The sequence below is a fragment of the Caloenas nicobarica genome, chromosome 23 (genome assembly GCF_036013445.1).
Source record: "Caloenas nicobarica isolate bCalNic1 chromosome 23, bCalNic1.hap1, whole genome shotgun sequence".
In the NCBI taxonomy this organism is placed as follows: domain Eukaryota; kingdom Metazoa; phylum Chordata; class Aves; order Columbiformes; family Columbidae; genus Caloenas; species Caloenas nicobarica.
The window spans coordinates 5,515,382-5,534,623 of record NC_088267.1 but is presented as its reverse complement, the minus strand read 5'-3'; the positions used below and the strand labels follow the sequence as shown (position 1 = coordinate 5,534,623).

Sequence of the window (19,242 nt, the reverse complement as noted above, 5' to 3'; positions counted from 1 at the left end):
CATCAATCTGTGCATCCCTCTGTGCAACCTCTGTGCATCCCATGTGCAACCTCTGTGCATCTTCTGCATACCCCTCTGTGCATCCCTCTGCGCATCCCCTGTGCAACCTCTGTGCATCTTCTGCATACCCCTCTGTGCATCCCTCTGCGCATCCCATGTGCAACCTCTGTGCATCTTCTGCATACCCCTCTGTGCATCCCTCTGCGCATCCCTCTGCGCATCCCCTGTGCAACCTCTGTGCATCTTCTGCATACCCCTCTGTGCATCCCTCTGCGCATCCCAATGCGCATCCCCTGTGCAACCTCTGTGCATCTTTTGCACATCCCTCTGTGCATCCTCTCTGCATCCAATGTGCACCCCTCTGTGCATCCCCTGTGCATCCTCTGTGCATCTTCTGCACATCCCTCTGTGCATCCTCTGCACATCCTGCGAGGCCGCATCCAGCCCCACAAGCCCTTCCCACAGGCTGGTGTCCAACCGCAGTGTCTTCCCACCGGCATGGCCCTGGAAAGGCTTTTCTGACTGACACAAACCTCCGTGGATGTTTCCAAGCTGCATCATGGGAGAGAGCAAACTCAAACAGTTAGAAATACAAAGGCTTCTACACATTAAAAGGCCAACAGCAAAAATAAAGTCACCCAGCACAGACACTCCAAAAAATGGTAGAAGTTTTATTTTCCTCAGTACAGATAATCTTTACAGCAGGTTCTCTTAAAAAACTATGTACATACGTATATAGTATTGTGCATTTCGGTATATGCTCCTAGAGTCTCTAGAATTGCTCAGGCAATGGGTTCATGTCTCTGCCATGTGTCTCTGCAGCACGGACAAAATTTGAGTGATTCCTTCAATCACGAGAGAATGATGCTACACATAAAATCAAGTAAGTCACGGGCACCGTCATTTCAAGATGTCAAATTGCTTTAAACACAATTTTGCAGGATAAACAGAGTGCACGTTTTATTCAGAGACATGATGAGTCAGCTTCGCAAGTCCTCGATACCTTATCACAATAACACTTAAGGTAAAAAAAAAATCAAATCTAAGTTAAGAGTCACTCAGCTGTTTCCTAATAAATTCTTACAGCCGACAAAGAGGTTTTTCCTTTTTTTTTCTCTTTTTTTTTTTCTGCAAGCAGTTTTAACAGTTATAAAGAGCTATCTGGGGAATGAATTAGTGTTTCAAAACCAAGTTACAAATCTTTAAAACAGATTAGTATACTTCACATAAGGCCACAAACACTGCAAACTGTCGGTGCGACTATTTAGGATCATTAAACTTAATCTTTTAATTGGCATAAGCTTTATACCTCCATTACTTATGTTCAATTCCAGATGAAAACAGCATCCCTGGGCTCCCGGGAGTCACGGCTGTTGGGGGGAAGACGATCGGGGTGCTGCTGAATGGGGCACCTCTCGCTAATTAAAACACACAGTAATTGGTCTTGCCTCATCCAGTTCCATTGGAGTCTATCGAGCGAACACCAACCGAATGGTGTTGAGACGGTAAAAAGGCATGAACGGCCCAACCGGCTCGGCAGCACAAGGAACACGGAGCTATCGAGCTCCCGGGTTCCCCAACCTCCGACTTCCAACGACAAATGGTAAATCCCTGGTGGTTTTGCTTCTAAAGCCAACGGCGCAACGGAGCCTTAATGTTCCGAGTCGCATCAGAAACGGCGCACGGGAGTAACCAGTTTGGAATCGGCCCTGCAGCATTGCCGGTTTGGGGTTTTTTTGGGTAAATAGCTTCTGAAGAGAAGTTACAGGCACTGCTTACCTTGACAATTCGGACCGTTGCTTTCAGTTCAAGTTTTAAAGTGCAATATAGAGTCTTTGGGTTAAAAAAAAAGGGTCAATTCCCGTATGAAGCTGGCGAAGAAGCAGCCAGAACCCGCCGGGGTGATTGACAACTGTGAGAGTATCACAGACATTCACAACAAAAGCCAGATCTCTGCTACCTCCTGGATTTTAACGCTGTCAGCAGCTGCTGCAAATCTCCCCTCCGCCTCGGAGGGCCATGTGTGGTTCAAAAACCCGGGGATTAGTAACAGTTGTGCTTGCAATTGCATTTGCATCTGCAGACCTTTGTCTAGACAAGGACACACGGAGAGCCTTTGGTGTTGCATAGTCTTTTTGCAGAGAGGAACAGGCACTGCTGAAGATTCTTCCCTGGTATATCGCCACCTAATCCTGTAGATGCTCTACACACCTTCCAATAATAAATGTAAACCATAATGGCTGTGAATAAATATGCTCAAGAGCATCTTGTGGTTTAGATAAAAGCAAGGTATAAAAATCTGCATTAGATTTCTAAAGCTTTGGTCTGAACTGTGCTGTAACATCGTCTGAGTTGGTGAAGAGCCCTCAGAGGAGTCCCTGGCGTACGGCACCTGAAACGGCACCATTCAGTCCCCAGACCTTTAGTGGTTATTCTCTTGTCAGCTCTTAGATGCATTTGACCTCAAAACATGAACAGATCATCTTTCTCGCCTGCGGTGGAATCTATTTTGTTCCAGTCCACAGGTGAGAGCGTTTCCGCGCTCTGGATGTCTTGAGCTGTCAGTCCCGTGTCGAGGACGTGAGGGTTCGTCCTCGACTGAGCCAGTCTGAGAGGGGAGAAAAGCAGAAAGAACATAAATCCGTGCAGTTTACAGCCTGGATGCTCAACGCATCCGTAATGCCGAACCCTCGCTGCAGGTCCGCATTTCAAAATCCTTCAACGGAGTGAAATAACTCAGCAAGGGGAGAGCTGGCACGTAACATCTGCAGCTCTCTCAAGTTTCTTGCAAGCTTCGCTGCTGGTTTATGATAACGTTTCCCCTACAGGCATCCAGGGAATTTGCAGCCTGGCCATCCCGTATATTAATGGTCTGGCAGAATATGCCGTTTGCCTCCCCCCGAGCTGGGATCTTATCTCAGCGTAAAGGTTCTGCTGACCCAAGGAGCAGCCTCGTTGCAATGACTCAGTTTTTGTGGCGGTGCGGCTGGGCGCGCGGTGTCTGTAACGCTGCCCCTCGACTCCCCGGCCCGAAGATTTAACGCTTTGGGTTAACACCCAGCAGGACTCAGATGATGCTTAAGAGCCCGCAGGGTCAGCTTTAATGGGGCTTCATCTCAGCGCATCCCAGATGTTTCGCAAAACCTCACAAGCCCCCGTTTGTTGTTGTGTTGTTAAATACCTGGATGAAAACGCAACTCTGCAGCATCAGTTCTCCCAGGGCCAAAAGGTTAACTCAAATATTTGGTGATTCATCCAGAGGTGTCCAATAAGCCTCAGATTAAACTAGCCACATGCATGTTTCTTAATAAAAAAGACCAGCGATGGTGTTGCGGCAGAGATGCGTCTGCCTCGGTGGATGAACAGACCAGATACTGAGTCACCAGAAGGCCGAGGGTGACGCGACAGCTCGGCATCCAGCAACGCGAAACAAAAGACCGCGACCAACATCTGCTTAATTAAGTAGGGCAAGGAGCAGAGGTGAGGAAAACAGACAACACGAAGACGTAAATTCAAGCGGCCCCTTTATCAAACACGACTTGGGACAGGGCTGCCATGGAAATGGAAGCTGTAAATCGCTCCTGAGAGCCCAGCAAGATGCAAGGTCTGTGTCCTCGGGGCCGAGCGTGCGGTTTTTGCACTGCTGCAAGTCCCGGCGGAGACGAGCGGCTCTCGGGGAGGTGATGGTGTCGGGCTCAGCCCCGTGACCATCCCACTCCCTCTTTCAGCATCTCTCTGCCGCCCGGAGCATCTGCACCCAGGGCAGCTTTTTGCCCAAACCGGGTCCTCCGCAGCTCGCGCCGCCTGGGCAGCTTCACACGCTTTTCACGGGAAAGCTCACCCGAAAGAAAACGCATTTGTTTAACATTGCTGGATCGCTCGGCGTGCGCGTGCAGCGAAGCTCGTGATGTGGATTGGAAAGCGAACTGAGCCACAAGAAGTTACGGCCACGGGCTCTGAACGTGCTCAGGCGCACAAATTCAAAATCGGTGCGTCAGAGTCACCCTGATGCAACCGCGGCTGCAACAGGGACCGGCGGGGCAGTGGCTGCCCTCGGCAGCTGCTGCTGGTTTGGGGACAGATGGGGACAAGGTCCCAGGGTTTGTCTAAACCTCACGGAGAGGTGAAGGAGGAGAAAGTCCCCCGTGCCAGAAGCTGGGACCAGCATCACCACACTTATCACAGGGGCTGGAAACAGGCAGCCTCAACCCGTCCCGGCAAACAGAAGCGGACACGCCAGCTGCTTGGGGAATTAAATTCCCTATCACATACAGCCTCTCTCCATCCTTAAAAGGTTGTCAAAATATTTGGCTTATCAGCCAGCCTCAAAGCCTATCTTTCAATTAGCAGCTGAGGCACTGATGGGGCAGCTGCCTAGGTCAGATCGCAGCGGCTGATTAGATCAGCAGCGTTATTAAAAGCCAGGCACTAGTCAAGTCCCCCTGGGCCAGTCCCCGGTGGCGTGAACTTGTAAAGGGAGTCATTAGAATTACCTTGAAAACGCCTCGTCGAGCCCATCATCCATTTCCTTTGTTAAAGAGATAAAAAGAGAGAGAGAAGCAGTTGCTAAGAGAACCCACAAAAGAGCATTTAGAGATCTCGCTCCACACTTGATCACGGCAGATAATAATAAATGTATATATTGACTTCCGAGTACCTAAAGCAACACTCAGCGATCTGCCTCCTCAGGCAGGTTTTATCTCACCCTCTGCACAAGCCGCAGGGTGAGAGGTGGAAGTCTGGGTGGTCCAGGCGTCCTCAGAGCCATCCCAGGGCTGGGGTCCCCTGGGTTTGGGGACGCTGCGCTCCCCTCGCAGCCCAGGGACGGGACGCGGACTTGGCCCTTTCCCATCGTCTCCAAACCAGGCTAATGAGGCTTGATCTGGCCCATCAGCTGGAGCACGTCCCACTCCCGGGTTAACCACAGCCCGCACGATGCGGGTTCCTGCGACGAGCAGGGACCCGGACAGAGCTCGGCAAGATGCTCCAGGCAAATCGGGGCTTTTTGGGGTCGGGAACGTGGAAAACGTGTCTGCACCAGCACGGGGGGAGCCCGCGCTGCTGGGAAGTGACTCTGGGATCCTTGATCTCTGATCTGCTCTGAAGGTTTCCCAGGGAAGGCATTTGAGCTGCTCGGGGAGGAAAGGTTTTCTGTGCGGGAAGGCGGGCTCTGCGGGGGCTTTGCTACGGACAGACTTGACTATTCCCCAAATCTTCCGATGCACTTACAGACTTAATGTAATATGTAAAATATGAAAGCTCTGCAAGAAAGGAGGGATCGGAGACCAGTGATAAACCTCCAGGATTTGATACAACTTAGACTTGATCTTCAGGTTTAACCTGAAAAGCCAGACCCAACAGACTCAAGAAACAGGCTGCAGGCAAAGGCCTTTATCATTCAATTCTCCAAAATTTAGCGTGTTTTTAAAGACGGCACGTGGTGGGGACGAGGTCCCAGGTCAAGTGGGGCTTCAGGGATCAGCCCCAGCCCGGTTGGTGCTGGAGCACTTGGGCAGGGAGGAGATTCCCCTATGGATGCACGTGGGCTGGGGCGTTATTTTTCTACTAGTGGTCCATGAAACAATTAAGCCAGATGACTGAGGACTTTTTAGAGCAGCCGTCTGTGCTCACACAAGCAAGATACAGCTGCAAACAAGAACGAGGGAAAAATAAGAGTAATAATGAACAAAAATATAACCTGGTTTTAGTGAACGGTAAACAAAAGCCATCAATGTAACGATTTTTTCCCTTGAACAGAGCAGTTAGGTGGTCTCTCAATTAAGTGACAAACCACTGAGAAATGCTGCTCCAGAATAAGTAATATTCCATTATCTGACAGCGGCGTTTCTCAGAGTGCCTCGCAGTCTCGTTCGTTTATTTACAGAGCCTAAAAAGGGCAGTGGGTACTCGAACACCGATCGATCGTTCTGAGCAGGACACTGAAACCCTGCGCGAGGCCCAGAGCTCCCGGGGGGTTTATCCAAGAAAAAGCCCCGTGATGGGACCCGGAACACACGAGACGGAGGTGGCATCGCACCCCCCGGCTCAGCAGATGTCACGGTGCCCCGGGCACACACTTACCCACACCACGTTGTTATTTACAGAGGAGCTGGGCCCAAACATGCTGTTATCTAAGCGCGGGGAGTTTGCGCTGCTGGTCAGGGCTGATTTGGCAGGATCTTCTAAATCCAGCAAGTTCCCCGTGGCTGCTGCTGTGGAAAGAGCAGAGAGGGAGTGAGGCAGGGGAGGGGAAAACAGAGATGACATGACAACAAGCCTTTTAGCAGCCATCGCTTCCCCTCAAGAGGGGAATCAAAGAGTTGCACCCAGTTCCTTCAGGATGGCCCCAAACTTTAGCATGCAGGAGCTGGGGAGGTGGGTTCAGCCTGAGTCATTTGTGATGCTCAGTTCGGGCACCTGAAACCCTCTGGACAGGGATGCAGGGGAGGATCGGCCGGCTCGTCCCCCCAGCAGCCATCGGGGGAGGCTCCTGGGTACGTGTTGATGTCCAGGGTGAGTCAGGATCAGCCCCAGGCAAAGCTGAGACAACCCAAACCCAGGACACACCGATCCTGGGGCATCCCAATCCCGGGACAGCCCAATCCCGGGACATCCCAACCCCAGGACACCCCAATCCCGGGACATCCCAACCCCAGGACACACCGATCCTGGGACATCCCAATCCCGGGACATCCCAACCCCAGGACACACCGATCCTGGGACATCCCAATCCCGGGACATCCCAACCTCAGGACACCCCAGTCCCAGGACATCCCAGCTCCAGGGTTTCTTAGCTCAGGGTGGGAACGGACCCCAGACAATATCCTCAGCTCAGCCCACAGCATCGATCCAGCATCTTACAAAGCTGCATCATTATTTTACAGGACTGAGGGCAAACCCTGCGCTGGGTGACGAGCGGTTTGTAGCCCGGGGGCTGCGGGGACACCGCGGGCTGGGCTGCTCCCTCCCCATCACCCTGCAGCAAGGGCGATGCAGACGTGTCCCCCAGCACCCCCAGGCAGACACCGGAGCCCGGTCCTGCACCCGTTCCTGCCCCCGCCCCATCTATCCCCATGTGCTTGTGACGGATGCCTCCAGTCCTCGGCCTTCACACGAAGAAACAAGATGTGCCAGCCTGGAAGGAAGCCCAGTCTAATGCTGTTTTCCTCTGCGCCAAATCCTCTTATCTCCGTGGCCAGCACGGAAGAGAGATTAGCCTTTTGTCCCACTTCTCCCTGGCTACGCGTCTTGCGTTTCAGAGGCAGCAGAGGACCCACGGCCTGGCACTGAATTATGAGGTTTTAAAATATAATTGTTTTATTTTCACATGCCTTTCCTTCCTTGGGGGAGCCAGAGACAGAGCGGCACCTGGACGTCTATCTCCTTCAGCTGAAGGGATAGCAAGCGTTTTGGGTCCAAGACAAACCCAAAATCAAATTCGAGATGTGCGGGTCCACGCTAAGCTCATAAGGACATTATGGCCAATTTGCTTTGGGTAGAAGTAAATGGATTTGGGGTGGCAACAGCTGTGTATGAGGGGCTGCACGAGATATTTAAGGGGCAGACGGAAGGATGGCGGCCACCACATCCCAAGTCATCTGCCAAGGGCAACATCTCCGCTACAACAAAAGCGTTTGCTCCTCGCTGGTCTTCAAAGTCCCATCCAAGGAAAACCCCGCGGACCTGGGGCTGTTCCCATCCCCGAGCCCAAGGCCAAGCTCTGCTGCTGGGGACTTACGTGTGTCAGGACGGGCAGGGGCTTCCGAGCTGGGGCTGCTCGTCCCTTCTCCTTCCAAGACGGACCTTTCCCGTTTCTCCTTCTCTGCAAAAGAAGGAGACCCCGTCACTGCCCATGGAGAGCTTCCCCGCAAGCCTTAGGAAGGAGGGACAGAGGGGACAGCTAGGATGGGCCACCAGGTCTCTGGTACCCACAGCAGCCCAGGCTCTGGGTACGTTTTATAACCTCATAAAGCGAAAATCCCGGCAGCAACAGCGCTGAGGTGCCACAGGCAGCACCAGGACTCCACATCCCACTTGCGAGACAGAAACGCAGCCAAAACTCGGCTGGATTTACAAGGCTGTCGAGAGAAACCTGGAAGATGCCTTAAATCACACCAGAGCTTGGACCAGCCTTAATTTGGAAGGCGAGGGGAAAAGGCACTCGAAAGCTGGAAAAAACCCAAAGTCATCCCTTGAATTCTTGGGTGCGAAGAAAGAAAAAAGACTCACCTTCCTTAGCTGCTTGCCAGAACTCAAATGCGATTTTGAAGGCCTGGGCTACAGTGAGGGTGACAGCTTGTGCCTGGAAAGACAGCGGTGAGCAGCACGTTAATCAGCGGGTTAACCTCGGGCAGATTTACGTCATTTGGAGGTTTTGCTTTGCAGATTCATGTTAACCTGGGTCCAAACAGTCCCCTGCTCCGCACACTCCCTGCCTGGCTGGGGAACTATCAAATATAGATGGAAGCAGAGATTTTGCCTGTGCAGGACACGCAGCTCGTTGCAGACACACCTTTAGGTGCAACGGGAAGGTGGAAGAGCAGGGATGTGGCTGTCACAGGCACCGCGCTGACGGACCGGGACAGAAGAGCCGCTCCTGACCGCGGGGCACGTGCAGCTCTTCGCGTGTCCCACACCAAGCCGAGATCTACACAAGCGCAAGTGCCGCACGGCCCCGGGCTCGTCCTCACGGCTCCAGGGCTGAGCATCACCCACCAGAACCACCAGCATCTCAAAGGGAACCAGTGCCCGGGCCGAGCCCTGGACCACAGCGGAGCCAGGGCGCCCTCCCCGGTGCTTCACGCAACCCCGCGCACGAGGACGCCCCGAGAGCAACAGGCGAAGGGGTAAAACACCACAAAACTGCAGCTCTGCCCAAGAGGGAGCAATCCTGGAGGCAGAGCGAAGGCTATCTCGGGGTCTATCCCGAGTGAAGCTGGCATCTTGCTGCCTTAGACCAACAGCGCGAGTTTATTTTCACAGGATCCTAGAATCGTTTTGGTTGGAAAAGCTCCTGAGGATCACCGAGACCAACCGTTAACCCAACCCTGGCACTGACCCACGTCCTGAGAACCGCATCTACACAACAGCCAGGGCAGCAGGAGCGGGGACGCCTTCACCTTCAGTCCCTCCACTCCTCCCCGCACCAAGAGCCTGAGCAGCATTAACCCCCCCGCACCACCTTAAATAGCCCGAGTTGCTGGAGATGTATAAATAGCGCCATAAATGCCACTTTCATTAGGAGAAGGCAGCGCTCACGAGCAGTTTAAGTGCAAGGAGATAACAAATTACGCTCCGCAAGGCTGGCGCGCCGCACCAGCCTTGAGGCACGAGTTTGTTTTTACGAAGTTGCAAACTAAACAAACCCAGATCCGGGTCCGCAACCCGCAGCCCTGGTATGGAGATGTGGGGGCAGCGCCAACGGGGCACGGGCATCCCCCAAAATCCGGGCGCTCCTGCATAAGAGCTCTCGCTGCCAATTAAGCTTTGCAAAGCAGGAGAGCTCATTTGAATGTCAGAGCTATTTACAACTTTGATGGAAGTGCGAACGCTTTATGGCAAAAACTTAAATATGGTAATTAAGTATGAAACTCCTCACAGCTGTTTACAATTTAAGCTGTCGCATCTGAATCAAGTTTAATAGACCCAGCTACCGTTGAGAATTATCCATGAACTAAAAATATGGACTAATTATATGCCTGTGACTGGTGGCTGTGTGTACACTCAGGGACACTGCCCTGGGGCAGGGACAGTCCCTGGTCTGGGAGCAGAGCATCGTCTGACCAGCATGATGTTCATGCATTTTAAAGACAAGGAAAAAGAAAAAAAAAATATATATATATATAGTTTTGCCACAAAAGGCCTTGGAGAACTTCATTTGGAGGGAGACCCACTGAGCCGATGTACCACTGAGATAATTCTTTTAGCACTGGCGAGATTTAAATTTTAATTTGCGGAGCAAGGCTTATCTTTGCCGTGCAAGGATGGGAGCGCACGCTGTGGAAAGGAGAGACAACTTGTAGCTTCCATTATTCTCTCCCCGGAGAAAAAAAAAGCCGGGAGGAGTGCAGAATATTAAGAGAGCTGTGGCCGCTGTGCTCCGGGCACAGGGATGCTCGTAAGGACGCAGGAATCATCGCGCTAGGATGCTCTGGGTGGGAACGGATCTTGGAGGTTTGTGTCCCTGCAAATTCGGGAGATCCCGCCCTCTGCTCCAGCCTTGCAACGGGCACCAGGGGAAGGATTTCTGGGGGCGGCGGGTCTGACCTGCCTTTCCATAGCAAGACGTAGAAATCATAGAATCGTTTTGGTTGGAAGAGACCCTCAAGCTCAGGGTCCAACCGTTAGCCCAACCCTGGCACCGACCCACGTCCCCGAGCACCTCATCCCAGCAGCCCGGCGGGGGCAGTTGAGGTGCGGGTGCAGGGCTGGGTGCTCTCGCCCCCACCCCAGGTAAGCTTTTAGCAGCTGATATGACAGGCTGAATCCAGCCCGGCGTTACGCCCGCCCGAGAGCGCGATGGCAACGGGGGCGGGATGCTGGGCAGGGCCCCCCCTGCTCTAACGAGGGCAGAGCCGTTATCTCACCAGCGCAGCCCCCTCTCTGCTTCCTCCTCCTACAGCCACATCCCCAGTTCTTCCTCTGGACTGACCATTTTCCGTTTGGTACAGAGGAAGGCATGGCACTCCAGGTTCTCATTGAGCTGGTTCTGGGCAATGTAGGCAAACACTTTATCGTGGATCTTGTCTGCCGTGCAGTAGGATATCCTGAAAGACAGAACGAAACGTCTTGTCCGGGGCACTGCGTGCGAGGGAGATGGAGCAACCCCTCCTCTGAGCTGCCAGCGAGCGCCTGCGCCAGGGCCGGGCAGGGAAGGCAGAGGGAGCACGGGAACGTTACCAGGGTTCACGGAACTCCTTCCCAAAGCTGAGGAGTCGATGCCGCTGGCTCGAGCGTAAGAGAAGCCTGAGCAGCTCCCGCAGCCACGGTGTGAACCACACGGATCACACGCAGAGGCCGGAGAGAAGAGAAAATGTTTCAGCTCGCGGGAATGGACAGGTTAGAGAAGGTAAAGGCTCTGCCTTCGGAAGAGACTCCGGAAGATTTTCTTTAGAGGAGAAGCTCGCAAGGAGAGAGAAGGATGTGTTCTCAGCCTACAGTTTAATCTTGAGGCTCAAACCAGGGAAGGAAAGGGCTGCATCTCCCCGGTGAGTAGAAAAGCCAAAGAGAAGACAGCGGAGGTGTTAGAGGAAAGCCCTGGGGCTGCAGAACGGGGAGGTGAACCCCCCCGCACAGAGCCCAGCTTTCGCCGTGACCCACAGCACCAGCATCTCCGGGAGCAGCACCAGTCGCACATCCACAGCCTGTCTGGGACGCGCTGACCTCAGCCGACCGCTCGGGGGGACGCTCGGACACAAGCGCTGACCGCGAGGAACAGGATGTTACGGCATCCGAGCAGAATTTAAGGCAGCATCTGCAAATCCCGACCCCCCGGCTCTGCCTGCTTCTACACCAGCGCCGTGACCCCGATTTCGGTGTGACCGCACTCGTGGCCGCTTGGCCCGGCTCTGCCCCTCAGCAGCGGGTTTATCTGCAGCGCAGGGCTGGGGTTCAGCACCCGCGGCTGCTTAGTTTGCAGCGGAGAAAAGCAAGCGGGTTAGTTGGTTAGAGAGAGAGCCCCAACCCAGCGCTCCCTGCCCCACGTTTAGCCAAGGGGCCCAGAGCAGACAGATCTGTGCTCCGCACATAAGACACTTCCAGGCTCACCACACCTTTCCTCGCCTCTGGCTGGCTGCTTATCGCACTAGATATAAATTTACCTTAAATTTAGCGACTACCCTCCTTTCCCTCACCATCGCTTTCCATCAAGATGTGATGGACAGCGAGACGTCAGCTCAGCCGGGGTGGGGACCAGAGCACTGAAGTGCGCCCCATAACCCACCTGTATATGGAGACGTTCTCGATCAGCTCATTCGTTCCGCTGTCGTTTAACACGATCCCTCTGGGCGAGACTTTCAGAGTCACTTTCTGCAGTTTCTTTCCACTCGCTTTCGCCTTTGGAAGGAAAAGAAGGAGAGGAAAGTTACAGGCTTTTGACACCGATACATCCAAATGTACACGAGCAGAGATTTGTGCTACCTAATAGGCATATTAACAGCGCTTGTTAGAACTAGAGACTGAATTTACTACCAGGTGTGATAAGGCACTCATTAAAACTTCTCCTTCCCTGAAGCAGTGATTTTTGCTGGATTAACGAGACACGGACACAAACCCTCCACCCCACAGCACGGGGAGGCGCTTCCAGCCCAGCCCCTCCACGAGAGAGGATTTCTCTTATTTACGAGCCTCGTGCGTTCAGCCTCCAGGCTGCGTTCAGCTCCCTGGGGACCTCACTTGAGCCACATCCAGAGCAGCCGGCGGCCGGTGCTGGGTTCAGCCCAGGGCTTTTATTTAAAGGCTCCGTTCTCGGTCGGTCAGAGCAGACGTGAAAGGCTCCGCCAGCGGCTCCTGTTTCACACGAGCGCTCCCCTCCCGTCCAGCTCAGCACACGCCAGGGACGGATCCGTCGTTACCCAGCACAGTTCACCACCCCATTGAGTTTTACGACGGTTAACTGTACGATTGGGCCTTTGCCTTGTTCAGTTTTATAAGGGCTTGAAGAAGCGTTAATTTTACTTGGAGCCCGGTGAGCAGGGGCTCCGGGGAGGCTTGGTGTTAGAGGATGGCTGAAAATGGGTCCCTCTGCATCAGAGCTTACAGCCGGACAGCGGCTGCACGGGCTGGGAATCGGAGCAAGGTGTCCTGATCCCTTCTCCTCTTAACCCTCCAAATCCAGGGAAGGAAAACCCAGAACTGCGTGCCAGCTCTCGGTCACACGCCAGCCGCGCTCCAAACGCCGTCGCTGCCGCGCACGGGGAGCGATGACCCCGGGGACGGCTGATTCCAGCAGGTCACAGCCTTCTCCCACACCCAGGGTCACCCAACGCTTATCAAGGGAGCCAGAGCTCAGATACATAACACCAGCTGCCCCATCCACGGGCTGGGGCTGGTCCCGAAGGTTTCCCAGCGCCACTGTCTGCATTTCTACCCACAGCACCAGCTGCCTGCTCAGCCCTGGGAGGGCTGGACCTGCAATCCTGACACCCCCAGCCCGCAGACAGACAGAGCTGCTGAAACTCTTCCCCTGTGACAAGACTTGTTTGAGCAGGAGGAGACGGAGCTCCACCCCAGCACAGACACTCACGGTGGCCACGATCCTTTTGACAGCGGCTGCAGAGAGCTCCTCTCCCTTGGGCTGCTCCACCAGCGTCATGCCCATGTACTTGAGGCTGAAGAGCATCCCCTCCAGCAGCGTCTCACGGGTATCGGTCCAGTTCTCCGGGAGCTCTAGAGAGGCAACAAAGAGGCTCTGAGATTCCCAAATACACCAGGATACCCATCAAGCCTCGAGGAAGGGTTTAGGTATGAGCACGATGGTTTAGCTACTGCCTGGACCCCTGTCCTCCGGTGGCTGGGAGCTCCTGGTGCTGCTTCTCCTTAGGGGAAGAACGACCCCCCAAAATATTTTCCATAAGCCACAGCCAATGGCAGCAAGCCTCTGAGATCCATAAGCTCCCCAGTTTAATCGCCCACGCCATAACCAAGGGGATCCCGAGCAGGGGAGGGCTCGGTGCCACCCCACGCACGGCAATGACCCGACCCTGTGCAAACCGTCACCTGCCCGCAGAGGCTAAGCCGGGATTTGCCGCGAGCTAAGCCCACGCAGAGCCGCAGGGACCCAGGTGATGTGCTGCCACTTGCTAAATCCGTCACCAACAGCCCCCAGGAGCCCATTGCGGGGGTGAAGCTTCACCAGGGTGGACTTTGCTCTCCCCTCAGACCACCCTTACGCACCGGGGGTGAGAAAGAGGGTCCTAAACACAAGAAATATGTTTGGGACCAAGCTGGAAGTCAGGCGGGTATTCCTAAGCCTGGAATCGCACCACAGGATCTAATCTCCAGACACTGAGCTGGTAACCCAGGATCTGCAGGGGTCGTGTTTAAGGAAGGTCTTGCTTTGAGCAGGAACAAACCACAGCCCTCCCGAGGTGCCCGCGGCCCTGGGGAGCACCAGGGCTCTCGGAGCCCAAAACACATCCCTGAAGGCTCCAGCCTCCTTCAGCCACCTCCGAGCGACGGGGCCAAAACTCCGCGGCTCCCTGCAAGTCTGCAGCGGGAGAGCAGGGCTGCGGGGACACGCAGCCCTGGGGACACGCAGCCCTGGGGACACGCAGCCCTGGGGACACCCCGGCTGACTCAGCCTCCCAGCAAAGGCGAGACGGGAGATAAACCATAAACCCGGCACCACTCCCAGCGGGGCTGGTCCCCACTTCCCGACCGCAGCGGGACCGAGTGGCCGCTCGCCCAGGGCCATCGATCCCATGCCGGAGCCAGCGGTGGGACGAGGCCAGCGAGCGCCCGATGGGCTCCAGCGCTCGGCCTGGGGGACGGGGACGGCCCCCCCAACCACCCGCCCCGCTGCTGCACGGGGGAAGGTGGGTGCAAGTGGGGGGAACAAAGTGGGGGGCAGCAAGAGGGGTGAAAAAGGGGTGCGAGAGGAGCGAAGCAGAAAGGGGGTGCGGGGGGCACGGCAAAAAGCGGGGGGAGCAGACAGGGCTGGACGTGGTTAAAAGGGGACGCAGAAGGGAAGAAGAGGAGGCTCAAAGTGGGAAAAAAGTGGGTGCAGGGGAGGCGAGAAGCGGGATAGAGGCGGGAAGGCAGCAGGGGGGTGCGGGACAAGGGGGGTGCGGGACAAGGGGAGAAGCGCTAGGGGCGACGGGTCTCACTCTTGTGTCGGCCGCCGGCCCAGGCGGGTTTGTGGACGCTGGGGCTCCGCAGCAGGGCCCGACCCGCCGACTTGAGCGCGTCCATCCCGCTCCCGGCCCCGGCCCCGCTCCCGGCGCAAACTTTCCTGCGGCGCCACCGCTGACCGCGTCCGGGGGCGGGGCCCGTATGCAAATCGCGGCGCCGTGACGTCAAACGGCCACGCCCCCTCTCGGGCCACGCCCCGCGGGGGGGGTCCCGGAGTTGCGCGGGGGTCCCCGCTGTGTGTGAGCGGAGCCGGGGACCCGCAGCGCTGCGGGGACCCCGAGAGGCTGCGGAGACCTGGGGGAGCCCCGAAAGCTGCAGCTCCCCCCAGGATGAGGGGATCTGGTGCTCCCCATAGTTTTCCCGCTGGAGACCTCCGAGATCCCCACCCTACAAACACCTGCGGGGGGGCAGCGAACACCAGCTCCATGGGGGCCCCACCTTTCCCATCGGGGTCCCACCTTTCCCACGGGGGTCTCATCTTTCCCATGGGTGTCCCCACCTTTCCCACGGGGGTCCCACCTTTCCCATCGGGGTCCCACCTTTCCCACGGGGGTCTCATCTTTCCCATGGGTGTCCCCACCTTTCCCACGGGGGTCCCACCTTTCCCACGGGGTCCTCCACCTTTCCCATGGGGTCCTCCACCTTTCCCATGGGTGTCCCCACCCTTCCCACGGGGGTCTCATCTTTCCCATGGGTGTCCCCACCTTTCCCATGGGTGTCCCCACCTTTCCCACGGGGGTCCCACCTTTCCCACGGGGTCCTCCACCTTTCCCACGGGGGTCCCACCTTTCCCACGGGGGTCCCACCTTTCCCACAGGGTCCTCCACCTTTCCCATGGGTGTCCCCACCTTTCCCACGGTGGTCCCACCTTTCCCACGGGGGTCTCACCTTTCCTACGGGATCCTTCACCTTTTCCGTGGGGTCCCACACGGGTTTGGGGCAGGAAACCCCTCCCCAGGGCCCCACGACTCAAATCACCCCACTTTGGCGACATCAACAAAGTTGTGTTCACCCCAAGAGGTTGCCCCCGCGCTGGGATGAAAAAATGCAATCTATTTCAATATTGTGTTTGGTAAAGGTTGGCTCGAGCACACACCACCCCCCTGTCACCGCAGCTTTTAACTCAGCCCGAACATAATTGTATGGAAGATTAAGGCCCTCAAAGGCTTTCCGAAATTAAAGGGATAATAATGAGGAGGTTAAACCCCATACTTAGGATTTGTAGAATAATGCCTTACAAAGCCTATTATTCACGGAAACATTTGTGTAATTGAAAATCTCTTTTTAGTGAAATTTTAACATTCCCCTCTCACGTCTGTAGCCACACATGAGTCACCAAGTGAACTGCGGGGCAGGAGACGGCGGCGGCCGGTTCCCCTCTGCAGGACACAAGCGGTGGTGGAAGGGTTAGGCACAATCTCTCCTTCAAAAAGCCCAGCCTAAATTAGGACGGTGCCGCTGGTACATCCCCATTGAGTGCCTGGTTTGAACCTGAGCACCGGGGATGGTGACCAAAACTTGAAAGCAGCAGCTTCCCTGGAGGGCTAACCATGTCAGAGCAGCATGCAAACACCAAAAAACCTGAAAAACTGCTGCATCAGGAACAAATTTAAGCATATACATAGATCCATTTCCGTGCAGCAACTCACTTAAGCATGTGCTTACTTTGAGCATAATCTTAGACCTAAATGAGGTCCAGGGTTTTAAGCGCAGGCTCAAACGTTTCACTAAACCGTGGATGGAAGTCGGCTCCCACCCAGCAGCCCGCGTTGCACCGGAGGGCTTCCCGCTCGCCAATACCTGACGAGTTACGGCAGACGCCTTTGCAATTAATTCATTGATGAACTAGCCTGAGAAAGCCGCTTGGCAGGTATCGGTCACATCCATGATTTATTTTCCTATTTCTGTATTTTGCACCACCGCTGCCTAAATATATCCCAGCACCCCGCTCCGGTTCGCTCGCGGGCTGTTCTGCTGCTTCCTCATCGTTTCCTCCGCCGCAGTTTCACAGGGCAGGTACTGGCCACGATCCCGACGGGGAAAGATCTGCAGCGTCCGTGATCCTCGCTGGTACAGCCACCGCTGCACTGACCTTTCCAGCTCCTTCCAAGGCACACGGGTGTATTCCTATTCCTCTGGTTGTTATTGCTGCAGCGCTGCCTTCCCTGCGTGAGTTTTCCCCCTGAATCCCAGCACTGGTGCCGATGTTTGCACCTCGCTTTGCTGCCTGCAGCATCTCTGAGAGGAGCAGAATGTATTTCGTCAAGTGTCACCACTCACACTGGAGAGGGGACAGCGACAGCAGCCTGGGAGAGAGGAGTTATCGAACCAAGGTCTCGAACGTGGCTGCGCCATCCAAGCCGATCTCCCTGAAAGTCATCACTTGAGTTGAAAATATCCCTGTAATGGTAAAAAAACTACTAGTGTCATCTTTCCCTGGGAAGGCAGAGCATCAGGCAGCTCAAAACTCATCTACCTGCTACTGCCCAGTCCTGCGGGCCAGGCAAGCAAAGTCAAATCTCTTTATTTCTGTGGCAGAGCAGGGATTTTCTGGAATCCTCGCTCTCTCGCCCGCTGTGAGCACCGCGCGCTGACCTCCCCAGCCCCGCCACGCTCGGCCCATTGCCGCCCATCCATCTCCCCGTTAATTGCCGTCTCTCCTGACGAGCCCCCGGCTCTCAAGGTTATTTTCAGCTCTGCGGCGTCACCAAAAACAAACAAGTTTGTGCCTCCGGTGCCGCAGCAGTGGGGCTGCTCCTCTCCGCTGTTTCTAACACCCAGCATCATCTCTTCTACCCAGGAAACACACAGAAATCCTCACCGCTGTCCCTCCCTGCCACGGTGTTCGCATCCATGAATCACAACAAAATAAATGCAGTTTTTCAGCGAAACTTCTGCATTTTTTTGCAATGCTGATGTGTTTTCCCAGCTGGCGGGGCCAGAGCCAAGCGAGCCATCCCTGATTTCCTTGGAGCAATCTTTACAACGCACACGCAGCAGCCCCAGACGCAAGTTCAGTGACAGTCGTGACGCTTTACTGTGAGGGTGGGTGCTCGTTTGCTCCCTCCTTTGATTAATCAAGTCAGCAAAGTTGTGCCAACCGCCAACGCCCCAGCCAGGGCCCCTGCACGCTCCCCAGACTGTGCTCCCTCACCCCACTATCTTCATATTTAGAGCAAAAGTGCGTTTATAGCAAATTAGCATATCTGGGGCTGGTTAAAAGGTGATCACTAATGGAAATCTAAGCTCCTTCCACTCTGCCAAACCCACCCCAGGTTTGCCTCCTCATAAATTGGCATCTTTGCTGAGAAGGCCGCTGTTTAACTGTCTATGTGATAAAAGACCAATTGCTGACATTTGCTGCTGTTTTCCCTTCCCTTGACATTTCATTAAGGAGAAAATAACACCGGCAACTACAAAATGTGCTCTCATTGACGCTTGTTGGCCGTAACGTCACGGGTTGTCCTGATTAAACGAGTCGCTGGCCAGGGGGACGTTCCCCATCTCTGGATGACAAAGCTGCCGTTCGTCCTCCCACGGCCGCGCTCGGAACGGGCTGAGCTGCTCTGGCCAGCCCAGCATCACCTCAGCTCACCCCAGCGCCACGAGCCTGAGCTGCGACCAACCCAGACCTCGCATCGCCGCTTCAGTCCGCCCGTAAAATCTCTAATTTATAGGCGTGATAGGGCTTAAATTACCACAGTCATTAACACTTTGTTAATGAGTCAATTAACATGCTCGGGATCTGTGGAGAGAGGACGTTATAAATGGCATAGTATCAAATCTGGCAGAAATAAGTGTCTGACCGTACCGGTGTTCAGCCAGGAGCTGCTGTTGGTTGCAGCGAATGTTCGGACACCGCTCGCCCACGGGGGATCGGTCACAGCAATCGGTGTCACCTGTGCAGAGGCTGCAGATGGGACCAGCTCCGGTGCCACCACACGCGCCTTCGATGCTGGGATCAGTGCCGGGCAGAAAGCAGCACCAGGCTGGAGATGGGAAACAAAATCTGGCATGAAACACTGATTTAAGAGCAGCCAAACGGGTGCTGTTAAACACAGCGCTGGGGGATGTTTTTATCCCAAAGCTTTTGCCACCCAAAAGTCAGGGGTTTAAGGATCTTTAAGGCGCCTGGAGCTGCATCCTGGCCAGAACCAAGAGCCACCTCTCTCGGAACAAGTGATGTTCCATCTCCCCCCCCCAGATCCCCAACTGTGCTGTGCCAATGGGACCTGGGGGGGATTGGAAGGGGGTGGTCAGTAGGTCAGAGAGGTTCTCCTGCCCCTCTGCTCTGCCCTGGTGAGACCTCATCTGGAATATTGTGTCCAGTTCTGGGCCCCTCAGTTCAAGGACAGGGAACTGCTGGAGAGAGTCCAGCGCAGCCACGAAGAT

General features: G+C 55.0%; 1 protein-coding gene across 2 annotated transcripts; it reads right to left on the bottom strand.

Moving 5' to 3' along the window:
• Positions 1-657: 657 nt before the first annotated feature.
• LDLRAP1 (low density lipoprotein receptor adaptor protein 1) lies at positions 658-14,978 on the bottom strand. Of its 2 annotated transcripts, none has more exons than XM_065650600.1 (9): positions 14,826-14,978; positions 13,244-13,386; positions 11,942-12,054; positions 10,652-10,766; positions 8,230-8,302; positions 7,739-7,822; positions 6,082-6,212; positions 4,494-4,528; positions 658-2,608 (listed from the first exon to the last, which is right to left on the bottom strand). In XM_065650600.1, the coding sequence occupies exons 1-9, from the start codon at positions 14,908-14,910 to the stop codon at positions 2,464-2,466; spliced, it is 924 nt and encodes a 307-aa protein (XP_065506672.1). In that variant the 5' UTR covers positions 14,911-14,978; the 3' UTR covers positions 658-2,463. The 2 variants fall into 2 exon arrangements, with proteins under 2 accessions (XP_065506672.1, XP_065506673.1); XM_065650601.1 differs by having other exon boundaries at positions 6,082-6,209.
• Positions 14,979-19,242: the final 4,264 nt, after the last annotated feature.

Excerpts from the sequence above, each read along its gene's own strand:
- LDLRAP1 (XM_065650600.1), bottom strand. The coding sequence starts at position 14,910 with ATGGACGCGCTCAAGTCGGCGGGTCGGGCCCTGCTGCGGAGCCCCAGC. Across the intron at positions 8,303-10,651 it reads TCTGTACCAAACGGAAAATG|GCACAAGCTGTCACCCTCAC; the intron begins GTCAGTCCAGAG and ends CTGTCTTTCCAG. Across the intron at positions 2,609-4,493 it reads CTCGACGAGGCGTTTTCAAG|ACTGGCTCAGTCGAGGACGA; the intron begins GTAATTCTAATG and ends CTCCCCTCTCAG.